This window comes from Xenopus laevis, chromosome 1S (genome assembly GCF_017654675.1).
Source record: "Xenopus laevis strain J_2021 chromosome 1S, Xenopus_laevis_v10.1, whole genome shotgun sequence".
Taxonomy (NCBI): Eukaryota; Metazoa; Chordata; class Amphibia; order Anura; family Pipidae; genus Xenopus; species Xenopus laevis.
In genome coordinates this window covers 188,622,495-188,642,903 of record NC_054372.1, presented here as the reverse complement: position 1 = coordinate 188,642,903, position 20,409 = coordinate 188,622,495, and the positions used below count along the sequence as shown (strand labels likewise).

At 38.6% G+C, this 20,409-nt stretch overlaps 1 protein-coding gene and 1 non-coding gene across 2 annotated transcripts in view; both read right to left on the bottom strand.

Moving 5' to 3' along the window:
- Positions 1 to 20,409, bottom strand: part of zfr.S (zinc finger RNA binding protein S homeolog) — a gene marked incomplete at its 3' end in the record, with an annotated part of 51,356 nt that overhangs the window by 3,867 nt on the left and 27,080 nt on the right. Inside the window, 8 exon segments of the mRNA NM_001090507.1 lie at positions 1,304 to 1,399; positions 3,106 to 3,203; positions 10,702 to 10,843; positions 13,962 to 14,112; positions 14,213 to 14,418; positions 16,656 to 16,818; positions 19,356 to 19,501; positions 19,588 to 19,707. Coding sequence (NP_001083976.1) covers positions 1,304 to 1,399; positions 3,106 to 3,203; positions 10,702 to 10,843; positions 13,962 to 14,112; positions 14,213 to 14,418; positions 16,656 to 16,818; positions 19,356 to 19,501; positions 19,588 to 19,707 — 1,122 coding nt within the window.
- Positions 18,952 to 19,070, bottom strand: LOC121399572. The gene has a single exon (XR_005965143.1). It is a non-coding gene; the product is annotated as a small nucleolar RNA SNORA66 (small nucleolar RNA).

Genomic DNA, 20,409 nt, shown 5'->3' with positions numbered 1-20,409 from the left:
TGGTTTACACCACTGTAGCCTAACAATTTACTTAAAGACAATATAAACCCTCAAAACAAGTTAAATCCAAAATTCTCTAAGCACTTTTGTAATTGGAAGAACACATTTTCTTTAGTTTATCTAAAATACATTGCAGTTTTTAAACTGCTGAGTTTGAAATGAACAGCAGGTGGCACTGTTTCAGACAACTGGCTACAGTAACTTGAACGTGAGAAAAAAATGTTGCTCTGCTTCAAATTACTTTTCTCCCCTCACACTGCCCCACCCTATACACATTAAAGGTTAAGTGAACCTTAAAAATAAGTGAATGTAAAATTGATGAGGGTGTTACTCTAAGCACTTTTGCCATCTACATTTATTATTTTCCAAGATATTAAGGGATACATGTATGGTTAATATGAATGAATTTTGTTACAACAGCACCACCTGCTGGTCAGTTTCCCACCAATCTGACCACCAAGTAGTCAAGAAAGTTGTCAGAAGAAAGAAAGAGGCTGCTCTGATGTTCTTCTGCTTAGGAAAACAATTAGAAACCTTTCTCAAATCCTTCCTAATCATAAGAACATCAGAGCAGCCTCTTTCTTTCTCCTGACAACTTTCTTGACTACTTGGTGGTCAGAAATCGACCAGCAGGTGGCGCGGTTGAAACAAAATTCATTCATATTAACAGTATATGTATCCTTTAATATCTGTAAATTAAAAGAAAATAATGTAAAATGCAAAAATGCTTAGAATAGCACAATCGGCAATTTTACCTTCACGTAGTTTAAAGGTTTATTTATCCTTTACAGTAACAGTTCAGTGGAAAAATAAAAAGTGGGTAAACAGGCTGTGCAAAATAAAAAATGATTCTGATATAGTTAGTCAAAAATGTAATGTATAAAGGCTGGAGTGACGATGTCCAACATAACGGAACAGAACACTACTTCCTGCTTTTCAGCTAACTCGGAGATAGTCAGCGACTTTAAAGGGGAGCCACATGGGACATAACTGTTCAGTGAGTTTGCAATTGATCCTCAGCATTCAGCTCAGATTCAAAAGCAACAGTTATGACCCATGTGGCCCCCCCTCAAGTCACTGATTGGTTTCTGCCTGGTAACCAATCAGTGGAAAGCAAGAGAGCTGAAAAGCAGGAAGTAGTGTTCTGGCTATTATGTTACACAGTCACTCCAGCCTTTATACATTACATTTTTGGCTAACTATATTAGAAACATTTTTTATTTTGCACAGCCTACCCATTTACCCAGTTTTTATTACTACACTGAACTGTTCCTTTAAAGCGCCATTTATTTTTGCTACTTACCCAGTTTGGAAAGTCTGACCACGTGGGCACACGCTGGCACAGATCTCGAAGAATACGGATGACAATGACACAGGATTGTAGACCGTTGGCTCTAGCCTTGTGTACAAGAAAATACATTTAATTAAATCAGTGCAAAAGTACAAACCGTTCAAACTCTAAAATACCAGTTTATTGGGAACGCACGGCCATTGCTGGTATTTTAGAAACAGACCGAAAAAATTCTATATCAGTAATAAAAGGATTAAACTATGCTTCGTGACCGCCTGCAAACTGCGAGTTCAATGCCTTGTAGAAAAAAGAATACAATTTCATAATAGAGACATTAGAAAAGAAAAAGAAAATCTACAGAACAGAAAATAAAAAGGGCAAAACAAAGCATGGGTAGGGACTGAAAGGTTGCTGGAATATGTCTGGTTTGTTCCACTGTGCCTTTGCCAGTAGCAAAGCCACATTGCCAGACAGATTCCTTTTACCTTTCATTTCCTACAAGATAAAAGAATATAAAATATAAAAGCAATTAACATGTACACCTATCATAAAGCAAAATGCAGCCTTATGGAATATTACAGGTCCACGACACATTCTATGATGGGGACAATGGAAAAAAAATTGGAATCGGCCTTCATATCAATACCCACTTTGTGACCAGAAAAATATTTAAAATGCAAATAAAAGAAAAAAAAAAAAATACAAAATTAAAAAAATATATATAAATTTTCATTAAAGGAGAAGGAAAGATAGCAAAACAGATTATAGCCAATAGATTAGCAACAATAGTGCAAACTATAACAGAATATTTATTCTGCAGAATGCTTTGCCATACCAGAGTAAACAGCTTTAGAAGCTCTCTCTGTTTAGGATAGCAGCTGCCATATTGGCTTGGGATCACTTCCTGCCTGAGTCTCTCCCTGCTCACTTATAGCGCTAGGCTCAGATTACAGCAGATAGGAAAGGGAGAGGGGAAAAGGGAGAGAGGAGCAAACTGAGCATGCTCAAGCCCAAGTCTAAACCCTAAAAATGAATAGGGCTAAAAATTTCATATTTTATATACTGACCTTTTTGCACCAACCTAAAATTTCAGCTTGTCAATAACAGCAATGATCCAGGACTGTCTGTAATATAAGCTGATGCTACAGGTTTGCTGATTATGAAATTCTGATGCTAATTGCACTGGTTTCTGTGCTGCCATGTAGTAATTATCTGTATTAATTACTAATCAGCCTTATATTGTGACATTTCTATTCTATGTGTACTGTATATTGTGAGTGGGTCCCTAAGCTCAGTAAGTGACAGCAGCACAGAGCATGTGCAGTGAATCAGCAGAAAAGAAGATGGGGAGCTACTGGGGCATCTTTGGAGACACAGATCTTTACTGCTAAAGGGCTCTGGTTGCCTTGGGCTGGTACAGAAGCACAAAAAAAATCTAATTTTTTCTCATTTCTACCTACTTATTTAGTTTAACTTTCCTTGTCCTTTAAGCTAAAAACAGGAAGTCTGATACAGAAGCCCATGAGTACACAATAGAAGGAAAGAAATTAGGTGTTTCTTTTGACAGAGGACTCAGAGTAGCATTACTTTGAGGGTTTACTGGTGTATTTATCGATATCTTTCTAATAAAGGTTACTTAATTTTAGCCTTTCCTTCTCCTTTAAAAGTAAAATGTTTTTACAATTTTCTGGTCATCTTAGATTTAAAAATGAACAACGGCACAGACAAGCGTGGTTTTTTTTTTTTTAATATACAAACAATTAGTGCGAATCTCTCATAAGGCTACAAAGAGAAAGTAAAATGATATTGCGAACCTGGAACCACTTAGCGTGGCGCAGAGAAGCCAGAGCGTCAAGGCATTTTTGCCTGTCCAAGACGTCCGGTGGGTCTTTCACCATACCCGGGGTTACATCTAAAATGAATTGAATTGGCAAAGTGCAGTGAGGGACGGGTGTTTGACCAGGTGAGCAAGACACGTTCCTTTACGTAGCAACAGTGTCACACAAGTCATACATATACATCTCTGGCATTTCTATCTGAGCAAAATCTCCCTTGCTGAAATAAAACCGTAAGCTGAAAGTATGCAACTGGGGTGGCGTCTATCATTTATAGCTGAAACAAAAAATCCTCAATTGGAAAAAAATACGGCAAGAACATCTCTGTGTAATAATATATACTGGCCAAAATTAAATGTTAAAGGAAGGATGGGGTTGGTCACAATGTACCAGTACAAAGAGCAAAAGACAGAAATGATGCAGAAATCCACTACAGTGAGGAGAACAGAACCGGGAATGAAATTATTCAATACAAATAAACCTTAGGAGAACACTGAATCTAAAAAGAACAATCCTTTTAATGTGAACATTCAAAAGTGTATGTGTAAAGGCTATAGATGCTTCATTTAATTAAGAGAAATTTATAATAAAAACAAACTATATAAAAAAAAAATAGCTACTTTGAATTGGCCATTCTATATTGTACTAAAAGTTAACTTGAAGGTGATCACCCAGACTTACAGCATTTCAAGCAATATTAATTTTAGGCTTTAGTTCTGCTTTAAAGGGGACCTGTCAACCAAAAAAATTATTCAAAATCCTATTTTATAACATTAGTCAAGCAAAATGAACTTTAATTACACTATATAAATTATTTGAATCTTGTTTCCATCAGTCTGGGAATTCATAAGTATAGCAAGCAGGCAGGAGCCATTTTGTGGACACTGTTATTAAGACAAGTCTTGTATCATCTCAGAATCTTGTTTGTGCACCAGAATGGGGGACCTGATGTCCATCCCCATGCCCTGGCTACACAATTAAAGGGAAAAGAGAACGGGGGAATGTGGGGAGAGCAGTGACATCTAGGAAGTGCTGAATGGAAAGTGAAAGTAATTGTCTGCCCCGCCTCTATGCCCATGGCATAGAGGAGTGGCAGACAATATTTGATTGACAGCTGAGATTTTTAAATGAGCTTACAACAGCTATGAATGCTTTAATAAAAAATAGTAATTGTATTTCATGTTTAATTTGAAAAGGACTTTTATTATACAGATTTGTGTGTCTGGGTGACAGGTCCACTTTAAGAACTTTTTACATATACATTTAAGAATGTTTCAAAAATGCATTTTATTTATGTAACTTTTCTGTGTAGGATATGGCGGCCCGTTAACAACATTATGTGTAAAGCCAAGTAGTAATAGATGAACCTGTAACGCTACATCCTATGTTGATAGAACAGACATGTTCTAGGTCATAAATTAAAAGACCCCTGTATTCGGTCATGACAAGATCAGAACCGCCCTGTTTTTCCGAGATTCTACAATCCCTTCATCTACCCGTGTGGATTTTTGCATCGATTTTCGTTTGTATTAGGATCAACCCCTTAAAATTGCAGCTCACGAATGCATTAGGAACAAGCAATATGCATTAATGTAATAAAACCAGCCTCAAAGGCCCTTTAAGGGGTTAATCAGGAGTGAAAAGGAAAGTTCTGTGTTCATACTGTTTGATGGACAGGGAAGGTACATGAAGAGGTTTCAGGAACATAACATGTCTTTTAGGTCATAAAACAGTGTGAACATTGTGAAAGAAGGGGGGGGGGGGGGGAAGGAGAGAAAAGCAGATTCCTGGACTCTGTAACCAATTCCCCTCCCAACATAACATGACTGGTGTGACACTGAGCTACAAAAAACTTGGTCAAAAATCCTTCCGATGTCGCGGCAGCAATTCCTGGAAGGAACCAATTCTTTCTGCTAAAAAGATTGGAGAGGTTGGGAATGATAACAATATAAAAACAAATACTTGCTGGTGTAGCAAGGGTTAATCATGATTAAAGTAAGTTTGAGGTTGTTTTAATCTGTTGAATCCTATAAAGCAACATTTAATGGTCTTAAAGGAAAACTATACCCCCAAAATGAATAACAGATTAGCTCATATTAGGTGGCATATTAAAGAATCTCAAACTGAAATATATATTTAAGTAAATATTGGCCTTTTAAATCATTTGCCTTGAGCCCCATTATATGATGGTCTGTGTGCTGCCTCAGAGATCACCTGACCAGAAATACTACAGCTCTAACTGTAACAGGAAGAGATCACCTGACCAGAAATACTGCAGCTCTAACTGTAACAGGAAGAGATCACCTGACCAGAAATACTGCAGCTCTAAATGTAAGGGCAAGGGCAGACGAGGCGGTTTTACGTTGCGTTTTTAAAAAAGCTCCATCGGGCGTAATTACGCATAAACTGTACTACCACTGTAACTAATGGAAAACACACTTCTCACAGGGCGTTTGCAAGCCAAAATCCGCCACGTATTGGCAGAAATGCCAGTATTGGTATTGGCAGAAATGCCAATAGGTCACAAAACTACCAAATCAATAGACTACGGGATCTGCATGTTTAAAACCACACTTTATGTAAATACGCAGCGTATTTTAAATATGGCGTCCAAATTCTCGCTAGATAAAAGACGCATATACGTTTTTACTGCGTATTAGGCTGGTGACGTAGTTACGTTGCATATTGATGATCATTCCTGCTCCATTTTGCATGTAAATAGCCTTTCTATTTTTAAATAGCTTTTTTTATAGGTAACGAGAACAATGAGAAGTGGGGGAAAAAAAACCTACGTGCTGAAAAACGCATATTGACGGTCGTGTGTGGTTTCAGTGGCGTATTTACGCTAGGGATGCACCAAATCCACTATTTTAGATCCGGCAGAACTCCCGAATCCTTTGCGAAAGATTCAGCCGAATACCGAATCCGCATTTGCAAATTAGGGGTGGGAAGGGGAAAACATTTTTACTTCCTTGTTTTGTGAAAAAAGCCACGCAATATCCCTCCCGCTCCTAATTTGGATTAGGATTTGGAATGGGTGCATCCCTAATTTAGGCTCTACCAAGCTCTACCAAGCTTTTTAAAAAAGACAACATAAAAAACTCCATGTCTGCCCTTGCCCTAACAGGAAGAAGTGTGGAAGCAAAAGACAGAACTCTGTCTGTTAATTGGCTCATGTGACCTAACATGTATGGTTTGTTTGTGTGCACCGTGAATCATATGATCCCAGGGGGCGGCCCTTAGTTCTTAAAATGGCAATTTTCTATTTTTGATTACCCACTGGCACATACTACAAAAAAAAAAAAAAAAAAAAGTATATTATGTAAATTGTTCATTTACATGAAGCAGGTTTTAACTATGAGCTGTTTTAAGCAATATCTTTTCTTTTTTGAGGGTATAGTTTTCCTTTAAGCTTTTTGGCTAAAGGTGTTTTATGTGGTGTCCTAAACTAGGGCCACAACACCTTATGGGGCAACATGCAAGCGTGTTTTTTTTTTCCCAGCGGTGCTATGTATCTTGGAACAACGTCATCCTTAGGTTTGGTGACAAGCACATTCAAAGAAACTTAGCACAACTCATTATCTAAAGAGGTTACAGTATGTGAATATGATAAATGCTGTTTCAAGAGAAGAAAAGGATCTCACAGTTCCAGCATTTTGGATAATATGATCAGTAGGGGATCCCCCTACCACACTACAAGCAGCTTTGTTTAAAAGTGAGTGAGTCCAGCTCCTCTATGTAACCAGATCCACAATGGGCCAGACAAACGACAGTTTTGTTTCCTTTTTCCGTAGCAAACATACAGGTAAAATACAATTTAATAATTCGACATTTTCCAAACTTATGGCTAATGAAAAAAAATACTAAGACAACCAGCAAATAAATACAACTACGGCTCTCTTTTTACATAACCAATAACCTCCTGCTAATTTCATATAAATGTATTGCTCATGTCTTAAAGGGGTTGTTTGCCTTCAAACACTTTTTTTCAGTTCAGTTAGTTTCAGATAGTTCACTGGAAATAAAGACTTTTTCCCAATTACTTTCTATTTTTTATTTGTGACCGTTCTAATATTGAAGTGTAAACATTAATTTTTCACCTTCTAAAGCAGCCCGGTGGGGGGGTGGGGGGTCGGCGACTCTTTAGTCAGGGCACACAGGCAGATTCGGGGAGACAAATCTCCTCTTCTTCAGGGCGACTAATCTCCCCGAACTGCCTCCCCACCAGCTAAAATGTAAATTGCCACCTGAGCGATTAATTTTTCGAAGTTGTCCGAAATTGCTTCACGAGGAAACTTCGGGTAATTTTGGAAAATGAATCGCTCAGAGTGCCATCCTGCCGGCGATTTACATTTTTTCGGAAGGCAGTTCGGGGAGATTCGTCGCCCCGAAGAAGAGGAGATTTGTCGCCAAATCTGCCCGTGTGCCCTGACTCTTAAACGAGAATTAAACCGGTAAAAAAAAACACCTCCCCCCCACCCTGGGTAGACCCCTCTCCCCCGGGCAAATGCTCCTAATTTTTTACTCACCCCTCCGTGTAGATTCTGGCCACGGGAGTTCACTGGAACTATCGTCTTTCTTATTTGTCTTTCAGAATTTTTGGCGCATGCGCAATTGGAGTACATCTCCGTTCCCAAACCAATGCGCATGCGCCGAAAGTCACGAAAATTTCCAAAAACGTTTCAGAAATGTTCGTGACTTTTGGTGCATGCGCAGTTATTCGGGACCGGAAATTTACTCCAACTGCGCATGTGCCGAAAAAATGGCACCAATACATGAAGATTACCGGAGAAGAAGATGGCTGCCGTGAACGCAGAGACCAGAATCTGCACGGAGGCGTAAGTAAAAAATTAGGGGCATTTGCCCAGGGGGGGCAGGTAGGCTCTGGGGGGGGGGAGGTTTTTTTTTTTTTTTAAACTAGGGGTTGAATTCTCCTTTAACTGTATAACTTGATACGTTTTAGTTAATACATTTCTTATCTTTGTCCCTGCTGAGCAGAATCCCTGAGTTTCATTAAAGGTAGCTGCTAGATTTGATACAATAGTTGCTGATATTCCCCCACAGATGCTGCCGAGAAACGTATCGACTGATTGTATCAACTAATATAGCAAATTATAACCGTTCAGATGCTCCTGATCACTGAGCTGCCAGACAAACACTACAGACAGGAAAATTCAACTTTAAAAAATAATAAGTAATAAAAAAGGGAGAGCAATTGAAAAAAGTCTTCGTTTATGATGAAGAATCTGAAAACAACTCAACTGGAAAAAGTGTTTGGAAGGTGAACAAACCCTTTAAGGGACTGAAAGCCCTTTCCTATACACAGACACAACACTATGGGGGATGGGAGTGGAAGGAAACAAATGTCATTACATCTGACCCATAGAGCAAAAGAACCTAATTAAGGCAGACGTTGATCATGCGGCTGCTGACTGGTAAGTAGAGTTGCCACCTGGCCCGTGTTTTACCAGCCTGGCTGGTAAAAACGATGGCTGATCCCAATGTTATTAATAGGGAAAAAAGATAAATATATAGGAAATCCGATAGTTTTTTCCTGAAAAGCTGGCAACCCTACTGGTTAGCTAGTGAAGATCGAGTGTTACTGAGCAGATCTTAGTAACAATTCTGGTAACACAACAATTCATGTTAAAGATGCAAAGCATTCCTCTGTGTATTTCAGCAACACATTTGCTCAGTGATCATCGCGTTTTGAATCCCTGCAAGTACAATGGGGGACACTGGCTTTTGTAGACTGACTGGGAAGGCTTTATTGATGGTTTTTAGTACAGGTGTGGAATCCGTTATCCAGAAATCTGTTATCCAGAAAGCTCCAAACTATGAAATGCCCATCTCCCATAGACTCCATATTATCCAAATCAAAATTTTGAAACAGGATTTCCTTTAACTCTCTAATAATAATAATAACAATAATAACCACAGTTACTTGTCCTTGATCCCAACTAAGATATAATTAATCCTTATTGGAAGCAAAACCGGCCTATTGGGTTTATTTAATGTTTACACGATCTTCTAGTAGAGTTAAGGTATGAAGATCCAAATTACAGAAAAATCTTATCCGGAAAACCCCAGGTTCCGAGCATTCTGGATAACAGGTCTCATACCTGTACTGTATTCTGAATTCTAAACGGCTACCTGGTTGCTTGGTTAGAAAGAATAAAAAAAAAAAAACCCACAAAGGATAATAGTCTTAAAAACACTTCACATGCTAAGTGGTGTATTTTCAACATCGGCCGAACGCCCAAATCCTTCGCGAAAGATTCGGCCGAATACCGAACTGAATCCTAATTTGCATATGCAAATTAGGGGTGGGAAGGGGGAAAACATGTTTTACTTCTTTGTTTTGGGACTAAAAGCCATGTGATTTCCCTCTCCCTACTTTGCATATGCAAATTAGGGTTTGGAGTCGGGCGGAAGGATCCAGCCGAATCCTGCTGAAAAAGGCAGTATCCCGAACCGAATGCTGGATTCGGTGCATCCCTAATAGCAACCAATCAGCAATTCGAATTGAACAGGCACCTACAGTTAGAAAAGTTAAATTATTTTTAAGAAGGTTCAGCATAAAGGCCATAAATGCAGTGCTACATGCACACAGCGGTTATTTTCAGCTTGAGGTTTGCATGTAAAGAACACAAAATAATAAGCAATCAGGCACGGGGGGGGGGGGGGCATTTAAAGGAGAAATAAACCTAAAAATGAATATGGCTAAAAATGCCATTTTATATAGTGAACTTATTGCACGAGGCTAAAGTTTCAGCTTGTCAATAGCAGCAATGATCCAGGACTTCAAACTTGTCACAGGGGGTCACCATCTTGGAAAGTGTGTGACACTCACATGCTCAGTGGGCTCTAAGCAGCTGTTAAGAAGTTAAGCTTAGGGAGTCTTAGGGGGAGTGGGTCCCTAAGCTCAGTAAGTGACAACAGCACAGAGCATGTGCAGTGAATCAGCAGAAAAGAAGATGGGGAGCTACTGGGGAATCTTTGGAGACATAGATCTTTACTGCTAAATGGCTGTGGTTGCCTTGGGCTGGTACAGAAGCACAAAACAATGTACAACATTTCTAGCTACTTCTTTAGTTAGGCTTTAGTTCTCCTTTAACACCTAACAGCATGCCAAGATGACTAGTCATCAAACATGTCTTTTCAATAACGTGTTCTCCACAGCAATGAACACATGTAGGAAAGGGGGCAAATAGAAGTCCACTCTAACACCTATGTCTATTTGTAGCATATGTACACTAAATAAATAGTGGTATTAAGCAGTGTAAATAATAACAGAGCCATCTCTTAGTTTGAAGAGCTTTACCTCATGGTGCCTGTGTCCCCCAAAGCTACGTCAGAGAAGTAAAATAGGATCTAACCCACAAAAAAACCCTCAAATCAAACAAAATTAAATACTAAGTAAATAACCAATATGATATTAACTTCTAGCTTTTACTTTGCATCTCACATGAATGCATGTACTAACAGGTATTGATTTAGGACATATTATCCCAAAAATACAATACACAGAATAAAATAAACAAACAAGAGGAATATTGCTAATTTCTTTCCAACCTCCATCCCTCGGGGTTTCTTCTCGTATAACTGGAGATGTCAGTGTTATTGTAACTTGCATTTTGGGTTCCACACAAGAATTCAGAATAATGGCCGCTTCTGGGATAGAGCTGGTAACTTCAAACTTCTCTGGGCAAATAACCTGGAAAATACACCAATAGTAAAAGAAATTAATTATATGTAAATGATATAAATAGCTAAAATTTGACTCAAAATGCCACACAAGAAAGGAGACAAGAAAGTTAAGCGTTGTTATTGGCCTTATCATGTTAAAGTGATTCTGTCATGATTTTTATGGTGTCGTTTTTTATTTCTAAATTACACTGCAAATAATTCACTCTACAATATAAAATGTCATTCCTTTCCAGGCTCTATGCCTGTCTGCAATCCTCCAGGTCCCCCCCTTTCCGCTCCCTTTTTCGTCAGTGGCAGGCTGATATCCCCAGTTTAACTGAAGAGCACTGGGAGGAAGTAACGGATAGGCTCTACCAATTCCTAATAAGCACCAGGGACAGACTTATTCAGTACAAATTTTTAATGAGGATTTACTTGACCCCGAATAGACTTCATCGAATGGGGAAAATACCCCTTCCATTGTGTAAAAGGTGTGGGGATAGTGATGGCTCTCTCTGGCATATGATCTGGACGTGCCCTATAATAGCTAGATACTGGGCTAAGGTGGTAGGCTATATTGTTGATACGCTGCAGTTACCCCCTCTGAAATCACCGGAAATTTGCCTCCTGGGTCTGTTAGACGATATGATACCGGCCAGTAATACAAGGGTTCTGGTGAGGACATTGCTATTTTATGCTAAAAAGGTACTTGTACTGCATTGGATGGCCCCTGCTCCACCCAAGAAAGCGATCTGGTTTGCTTATGTTAATAAGATGCTGCCTCTAATAAAGTTGACCTACGAGGCTAGAGGGCAACCCGACAAATTTGATAGGATATGGGGTGTCTGGATGGAGACACATATGTTAACTTTGCCATAACTGTGTGGTCCTTATATTGCTGTACTTTGACGGATTGTGATGTCATGACTGCTGCTGTATTATTATTTTATTTTCTGCTTTCTTGTATCTGTTCCCCCTTCCCTTCCTTTCTGTATTCCCCCCCCCGTTTTTTGAAAATTCAATAAAAAGAACACCTGTTAAAAAAAAATGTCATTCCTAACCCAACATCATGATCTCAGGTCATTTTGCCTGGTCATGTGCTTTCAGAAAGAGCCAGCACTTTAGGATGGAACTGCTTTCTGGCAGGCTGTTGTTTCTCCTACTCAATGTAACTGAATGTGTCTCAGTGGGACCTGGATTTTACTATTGAGTGATGTTCTTATCTACCAGGGAACTGTTATCTTGTGTTAAGGGGTTGCAATCTGGTTACCTTCCCACTGATCTGTTGTTAGGCTGCTGGGGGGAAAGGAGGGGCGATATCACCCCAACTTGCAGTACAGTAGTAAAGAGTGACTGAAGTTTATCAGAGCACAAGTCACATGACTGGGGGCAGCTGGGAAAATGATAAAATGTCTAGCCCCATGTCAGATTTCAAAATTAAAGGGGAACTCCACAAAAACATAACTTGAGCTTTTTGAAAAGTAAACAATTTCAATAAACTTTGCAATATACATCAATTAAAAACTAGGCAGACTTTTAATGATTTTTAATGTTTTCTGAAAGTTCCCCAAGTCTAGCCCCTGCTCTTCTGCTGATCTGTCTGACTACTTTGCCGAGCTGGCTGACTACTGTTTGTACATGTGATTTCAATAAGGAACAGAACATCCCAGTGCAATGTATTGTGGGTTATGTAGTTCCTGCATGCTGTCTGTAAACTGTGGAGAAGTTGTTACAATTTGTAACATCAGTGTTTAGTCCCTCCTTCCCTGCCAGGATTTCAAATGATGCAGAAAGAGAAGAACTGTTAAAGAGCTGGATTGCAGCATAGAAAATGGCATTTGTTCATACTTTTTGAAGAAACAGGTAATTGTGATGGATATATTAGGGGTTTCTGTGTTATGTGGGTCTCTTTATCAAATTTTGGTTTGGAAGCCGGAGTTCCCTAAATATGAAAAAAATCCTCACATAACGTGGGCATTAAAGAGATGGCATATAAAGTAATCTCAAGATGGTATACTCCATTCCATAAACATAAAGTTATGCCTACTACCTCACCTTTGTGCTTTCTTGGATGCCAACAAACTGCACTATGTTGCAGTCCCACCAAGTATGCATATAACTGCCTGTTTGTTGGCATCCAAGAAAGCACAAAGGTGAGGTAGAAGCCATAACATTTTGGTCTCAAGTATTTCAGATTGCAACACGGATATTTGAGATTACGATTTGATTTTTGATTTTGTCAAGCCTGGAAGAGGCGTTATTTTCATCAGCCACTACCGAGCATTCACAGAAAATTAGTGTCTCAAATATTGGCAGCCGCCAGATGGGTTATACAGGTACGGGACCTGTTATCCAGAATGCTCGGGACCTGGGGTTTTCCGGATAATGGATCTTTCCATAATTTGGGTCTTCATGCCTTAAGTCTACTAGAAATTAATGTAAACATTAAATAAACCCAATAGGCTGGTTTTGCTTCCAATAAGGATTAATTATATTTTAGTTTGGATCAAGTACAAGCTACTGTTTTATTATTACAGAGAAAAAGGAAATCATTTTAAAAAATTTGGATTGTTTGGATAAATTGGAGTCTATGGGAGATAGCCATTCCGTAATTCAGAGCTTTCTGGATATCGGGTTTCCGGATAAGAGATCCTATACCTATACAGGGTCTTACAGCTCTTCTGGAAGACACTTTGGATACCCATTCAGAAATATGACCTCCCTGGGTCTCCTATAAATCTGCCACAGAAACCCCAAAGGACTGAATCTCTTTTGAGTGTCCTATTCGGGTTTAGCTTTGGTTAGTCAAATATAATGAGATATTTTGCAATGTCTGAGATTTATCACCTTGTATGTTACACCGTATCCAGATAATGGTTACATATTTCTTTTTTTTTTTATACTTTTTGTTTTGTTAATGCAAAAGTGAAAAAATCATAAATAAAGAAATTTTGAGAAACAGATTTCAGTGCAGAATTCTGCTGGAGCAGCACTATTAACTGATGCGTTTTGAAAAAAAAAAAAAAACATGTTTTACCATGACAGTATCGCTTTAATGCCTCGATAAATGCTTAAGGGATCGTTCAGAAATCGCTTATCTTATATTATAGACACAAACACAAGTAGAATTCAAGGAAACTACTAACTGCAAGCTGCGTGGGCAGGCTTTCGGATATACAACTCAGCAGGGCTCTGGTTGGTTTCTCAGAACAGAGAAGAACAAGGTTGACATTTCTATCTCCCCGCAGGAGTAGACCTTTAGCAAGTACTCCTACACGCAGAACTCCTTTCAGGGCTCTGCAACAGAAATTGCAAATTAATGAGTGTATAATAAGCAAAATAACAAGTTCCATATATTTAATTGCAGAAAACCCAGGTTATAAACCTGCAGCAATACCTCTCCTTCGTAGGCTCCTTCTTTTCATCGCTTTCCTTTGTCTTCGTTTTGTCTTGGTCTGTCATGGAGTCGGACACAAGTTTAAGGGCTCGCTCTGTGAGCGACACTATTTTTTGTACTGCTTGAAGTTCGTCCTCTGTTGGGTAGATGGCAGCATGCTTGGTCATAACATAGCGGTCATCAGAGGAGTCTGGTCTGCGCAAAGGCTTGAATTGAGGAAGGAAATGTCAGAGATTTTAGATATTTCCACTGAATTTGCAGTGACTAAAAGTGAATAATAAGGACAAACATTTAAAGTGCACGTCAACCCCAAAATAAAAATGTGCCTAGAAGAAAAACATAATTCTAATTTACTTTGCAATATACATTCATTACAAATTTTCTATGGTTTTAAAGTTATTTGTATATGTATTGCCAAGTGTTTGTCTGTCCCTTTATATTCTCTGCCCTGATGTCTAAGACTGTTGATACAATGTAAGACAAGGCAGCTGATTAAACAGACCGGTCTTTGCTGGGGAACAGAGAGAGACTTTTGCAACATTGTTTAAAAAGTAACAGCCAGATATTAAAGTGGACCTGTCAACCAGACACAAAAATCTGTATAAAGTCCTTTTCAAATTAAACATGAGATCCAATCTCTATTTTTTATTAAAGCATTCATAGCTGTTGTAAGCTCAATTAAACATCTCAGCTGTCAATCAAATATTGTCTGCCCCTCCTCTATGCCTTAAGCAGACAATTACTTTCACTTTCCAGTCGGATACAGAAGCCCAGAAATGTGGTGTTTCTTTTGACAGAGGACTCAGAGCAGCATTACTTTGAGGGTTTACTGTGTATTTATATACAGTGGTGTGAAAAACTATTTGCCCCCTTCCTGATTTCTTATTCTTTTGCATGTTTGTCACACAAAATGTTTCCGATCATCAAACACATTTAACTATTAGTCAAAGATAACACAAGTAAACACAAAATGCAGTTTTTAAATGAGGGTTTTTATTATTTAGGGAGAAAAGAAATCCAAACCTGTGTGAAAAAGTAATTGCCCCCTGAACCTAATAACTGGTTGGGCCACCCTTAGCAGCAATAACTGCAATCAAGCGTTTGCGATAACTTGCAACGAGTCTTTTACAGCGCTCTGGAGGAATTTTGGTCCACTCATCTTTGCAGAATTGTTGTAATTCAGCTTTATTTGAGGGTTTTCTAGCATGAACCGCCTTTTTAAGGTCATGCCACAAAATCTCAATAGGATTCAGGTCAGGACTTTAACTAGGCCACTCCAAAGTCTTCATTTTGTTTTTCTTCAGCCATTCAGAGGTGGATTTGCTGGTGTTTTGGGTCATTGTCCTGCTGCAGCACCCAAGATAGCTTCAGCTTGAGTTGACGAACAGATGGCCGGACATTCTCCTTCAGGATTTTTTGGTAGACAGTAGAGTTAATGGTTCCATCTATCACAGCAAGTCTTCCAGGTCCTGAAGCAGCAAAACAACCCCAGACCATCACACTACCACCACCATATTTTACTGTTGGTATGATGTTCTTTTTCTGAAATGCTGTGTTACTTTTACGCCAGATGTAACGGGACGCGCACCTTCCAAAAAGTTCAACTTTTGTCTCGTCGGTCCACAAGGTATTTTCCCAAAAGTCTTGGCAATCATTGAGATGTTTTTTATCAAAATTGAGACAAGCCTTAATGTTCTTTTTGCTTAAAAGTGGTTTGCGCCTTGGAAATGTGCCATGCAGGCCGTTTTTGCCCAGTCTCTTTCTTATGGTGGAGTCGTGAACACTGACCTTAATTGAGGCAAGTGAGGCCTGCAGTTCTTTAGATGTTGTCCTGGGGTCTTTTGTGGCCTCTCGGATGAGTTGTCTCTGCGCTCTTGGGGTAAATTTGGTCGGCCGGCCACTCCTGGGAAGGTTCACCACTGTTCCATGTTTTTGCCATTTGTGGATAATGGCTCTCACTGTGGTTCGCTGGAGTCCCAAAGCTTTAGAAATGGCTTTATAACCTTTGAAATTGAACTCAGGTGTGATAAACCACAGTTAAGTTATTTTTTAACAAGGGGGGCAATCACTTTTTCACACAGGCCCATGTAGATTTGGAGTTTTTTTTCTCCCTTAATAACGTAAACCTTCATTTAAAAACTGCATTGTGTGTTCAATTATGTTATCTTTGACTAATAGTTAACGGTTTTTGATGAGCAGAAACATTTAAGTGTGACAAACATGCAAAAGAATAAGAAATCAGGAAGGGGGCAAATAGTTTTTCACACCACTGTAGACCTTTCTGATAAAGCTTGCTTACTTACTTTTAACCTTTCCTTCTCCTTTAAAAAGCACTGAAAATATTTTAATGAATGTATATTGGAAAGATGCTTAGAATTATGTTTTCTTTTATTAGGCAAATTTTTATTTTGTGGTTGATTTATCCTTTAACTGTGAAACTTACTGCTGGCCCTTGAGGTTGAGGTGGCATCCCAGGCCTAACTCCCAACAATCCCGGAGGTCCTGGAGGGCCATGTGGATAACCTCCTTCAGGCACTCTGCGTCTATCATCCCAGTGGTGTTGCTCTTCTTCCATCCTTCTCCAATACATATCTTCTTCATATCGCCTATAAAATAATTTTGCCAAAAAACATTAGAGACGGCCCGAAGAAATGCTGAGCAAGCATATAAATATATTCATACAATATTACTATTTTGCCTTCAATCCAGGTATTTAGAAAGCAGCCCCTGCTCGGAGGCTACTGGGAGCAACATGTTGGCCAATAATTAGGCTTGTGAGTGTGGTTTTTGTTTGAATAACACAATAAAAACCCTGTTATTTCTTGTGCTAAACAGGAACATAAAAGCATTAGCATTTACCATTTTCCCTTCATCCTTTGTTGTGCATGTTTTGTTATCAAGAGGAAATATCTGTGCACTGGTAATATAATTATCTACCTTGCCAACATGAAGCAGCTTGAATCTTTACAAGATATGAATATCTTGTAAATGATATCCTTATCCACATAAACTGTGATTAGTGATGTCATCAGTTATAAACGGTGAGTAGCGATGTCATTTTTGTTAAACGACTCACTAAAACTTGTGTATTATAATAAAGAAAGTATCCTTGTTGGAAAATATGAGGATATTCGAAGTAATTACGGAGTTCAATGTCCTGTATAAAAGCACTCGGCCTTGTACTTTTATATGGTCATGGAACTCCTCAGTGACTTATAATATCCTTATATTTTACAATAGTACTTTATTCACTACATATCTTATAGGGGGACTCCTTTTGCCTAGAAGATGTATCAGAGCTCACTCTGATATTAAATCACCAAACATCATGTTTCTCTACGTGCAGAATTTGATTCCAATACAAACAAAATATCTCTCTCTCTCTCTCTCTCTTATTTATATTGGATCTAACTATCAATGAATATCTGACACCCAACTGCTGAATGAAGACAGATTAAAGAAAAACAGATGCTGAATGAAGACAGATTGAAGAAAAACAGATGCTGAGAGAGGAATTGTGAAGATAGATTTGATTTCAGAAACAATGCAGAATATTTATTTGATTTTATTTAAAAAGTTTCTTATTTCAGTATGCTGAAGCCTATCTTAAATTTTTATTTTCGTGATAGTTCCCCTTTAAATATATGCAGGACTGAAGCAGTAGGCCATCTTAAAAACATACAGATTTACTACAGCAGGGTTACCAGCAGAACTAAAGTCAGCATTACCCACAACATTAAATCCCTATCTGGTTTACTTCCCAATGAAAAACATTTAACAACCATGTTCTTTCAGTACAATGCAATAAAGTTGCATCTTCCACGGCAGCAGAACACTTCAGCTCATGGAACGTTACATTTTCTCTGCCAGCATTCTAACACAAGCAGGAACAAAAACAGCAACTCAACCCAGCAGTGCTACGGCACATCATTTGGACAGAAAAGCATTTCTGAAATCCTATACTACATTCAACTTATTACCTGTTTTAATTTGAACAAATTAAGGAACATGTTCAGTGTAAAAATTAAGACTGGGTAAATAGATAGGCTGTGCAAAATAAAAATGTTTTCAATATACAGGTATGGGACCTGTTATCCAGCATGCCTACTTCTAATGATGTCACTTCCAGTTTAAAAATGACAGCACTTCCTGTTTGATGGTCAGTGGGTCGCGGATCAGGTTGTGGATAAAGTACCTGCGGGTCGGGTAGCGGGTCCAATCAGGTAAGTATGCGGGTTGCAGGTCCGGGTTTAACAGATTGGTTCTGCGCAGGACTCTAGTCTAACATAAGAGAACAGAACACTACTTCCTGCTTTTCAGCTCTCTTGGTTTCCACTTATGTCCCATGTAGCCCTCCTGAAAGTCACTGACTAACTCAGAGCTAGAAAGCTGAAAAGTAGAAGTAGTGTTCTGTTCAACACCCAGCCACTCCAGCCTTTATACATGACACTTTCACTAAATTATATTAGAAACATTTTTTATTTGGCAAACCACTTTTTATTTTTATACTGAACTGTTCCTTTAAGGTATTTTATTAGTTAGTAGTTATTCAAACAAAATGTCTATCGATGGTGAGTGCATTTGTTACACCATTGTTGCTTATTGTTGTCATTGTTGTTTATTTTGTGAGCACAACTTTCCCTATAACTGGCTATATATTCTGTGTAATTAAGATATGGTTATAGGACAATATTATAGGTAAATCTATAATCTATACAAACCAAACAGAATGTAGCAGCTAGGATAATATAGTAGACCGGATAAACCAATGCTACCATTTTCCCACTGCTGCTTTCTCTAGCAAACGTGTTCCCCTTGATTCTGCAACATCATGCAGATCTAGTGATCTAGTTTGCAGATTAAGGGGGGGAAAAAAAGCACAAAATATTTATACACTTGCCACTATAGAAAAAACATTGTTTTGCTATTATGTTACAACAGCCCATGTGCTCTTAGGAAAGGGTCATCTCTGTATACAAACATGCAGCAACGGTCTTGCTGTTTAGAAGTTGAATTTCATAGCAGGTGTTTTTTTGGACACCGGAAGAGGTTATGTGTTACACAGGTGTTGCACAGGAGAGTTAGTTTTTTACATACAGATTTACAATTATTGATAAACCATTTTACAAATGCACTTAGCTACCTCATTTCCATTCGCCATTGATCCTCCTCTTCACGCCGTCTCCAGTATTCTTCTTTTTGCATCTGTTTTCGCATCTTCTCCTCCTGGATCTTTCTTGCTCGGATGCTGGGCTTTACTTCTACTTGTAAGTCTGGGTTAACTTTTTTCTGTTTCAGGAATAAAAATGTATTACTTTATGACCTAAAATCCATGAGCTGGAAGTACTACTGTACAAAATGCATCAGGTACCAACCTTGTACTGAAGCCTGTGCCTCCTTCCTTTTAAATGCATTTCTTTTGCATTTGGGTCATTAAAGCTACACTCACAAAGCTTGCAGTGAAAGCGGATAACTTTCCCTTCATCATTCCGTACCTGTAAATAAAGTATATACATATACATCAGCTATAGATTAATTAAAAATCAAAATGACTGTTGGGTTTGTCACCCCACGGAAACATCTGCAACAAAGGCAGTGGAACTATGCAAGTGTCACCTATGCAAGTGTCACCTATGCAAGTGTCACCTATGCAAGTGTCACCTATGCAAGTGTCACCTATGCAAGTGTCAGTCAGAACTCTAAATGCACTAATAGTGCCAGAAGATGACACGAACAAAAAACGAAGGCACATATATAATACAGGTGTAATCAGGTGTGTCACTGGGATGTTGTACTTGCTAAAATGTAAAGTAGCTCTAGGAGTAATGTATACTAGACAACATACATGGCTGCTGTAAATTTCAGTTTCCTTTTACAGTCATCTCTTAGGGGGTTATTTAAAAAAGTTGAATGACAAAAACTCGAAAAATTTTAGGTTTTTTTACTATAAAAAAAAACCTCGAATTTCTCTTTACCCCAAGGATGCAAAAAGTCTGAATCCGAAAATCCACCATCTCAGACGAGGTTGTATATAAGTCAATGGGAGAGGTCCCTATTCTATTTGTGGTCTGTGCTGGAATAACCTCGAAAATCTGTCTTTTCAAGCAAAAATCTAGCGATTCCAGAAAAACTTCAGGGAAAAAAAACCCGCACAATTCAGGTGTTCGCCCAATTTCATCAAGTTTTACCCTGATCCC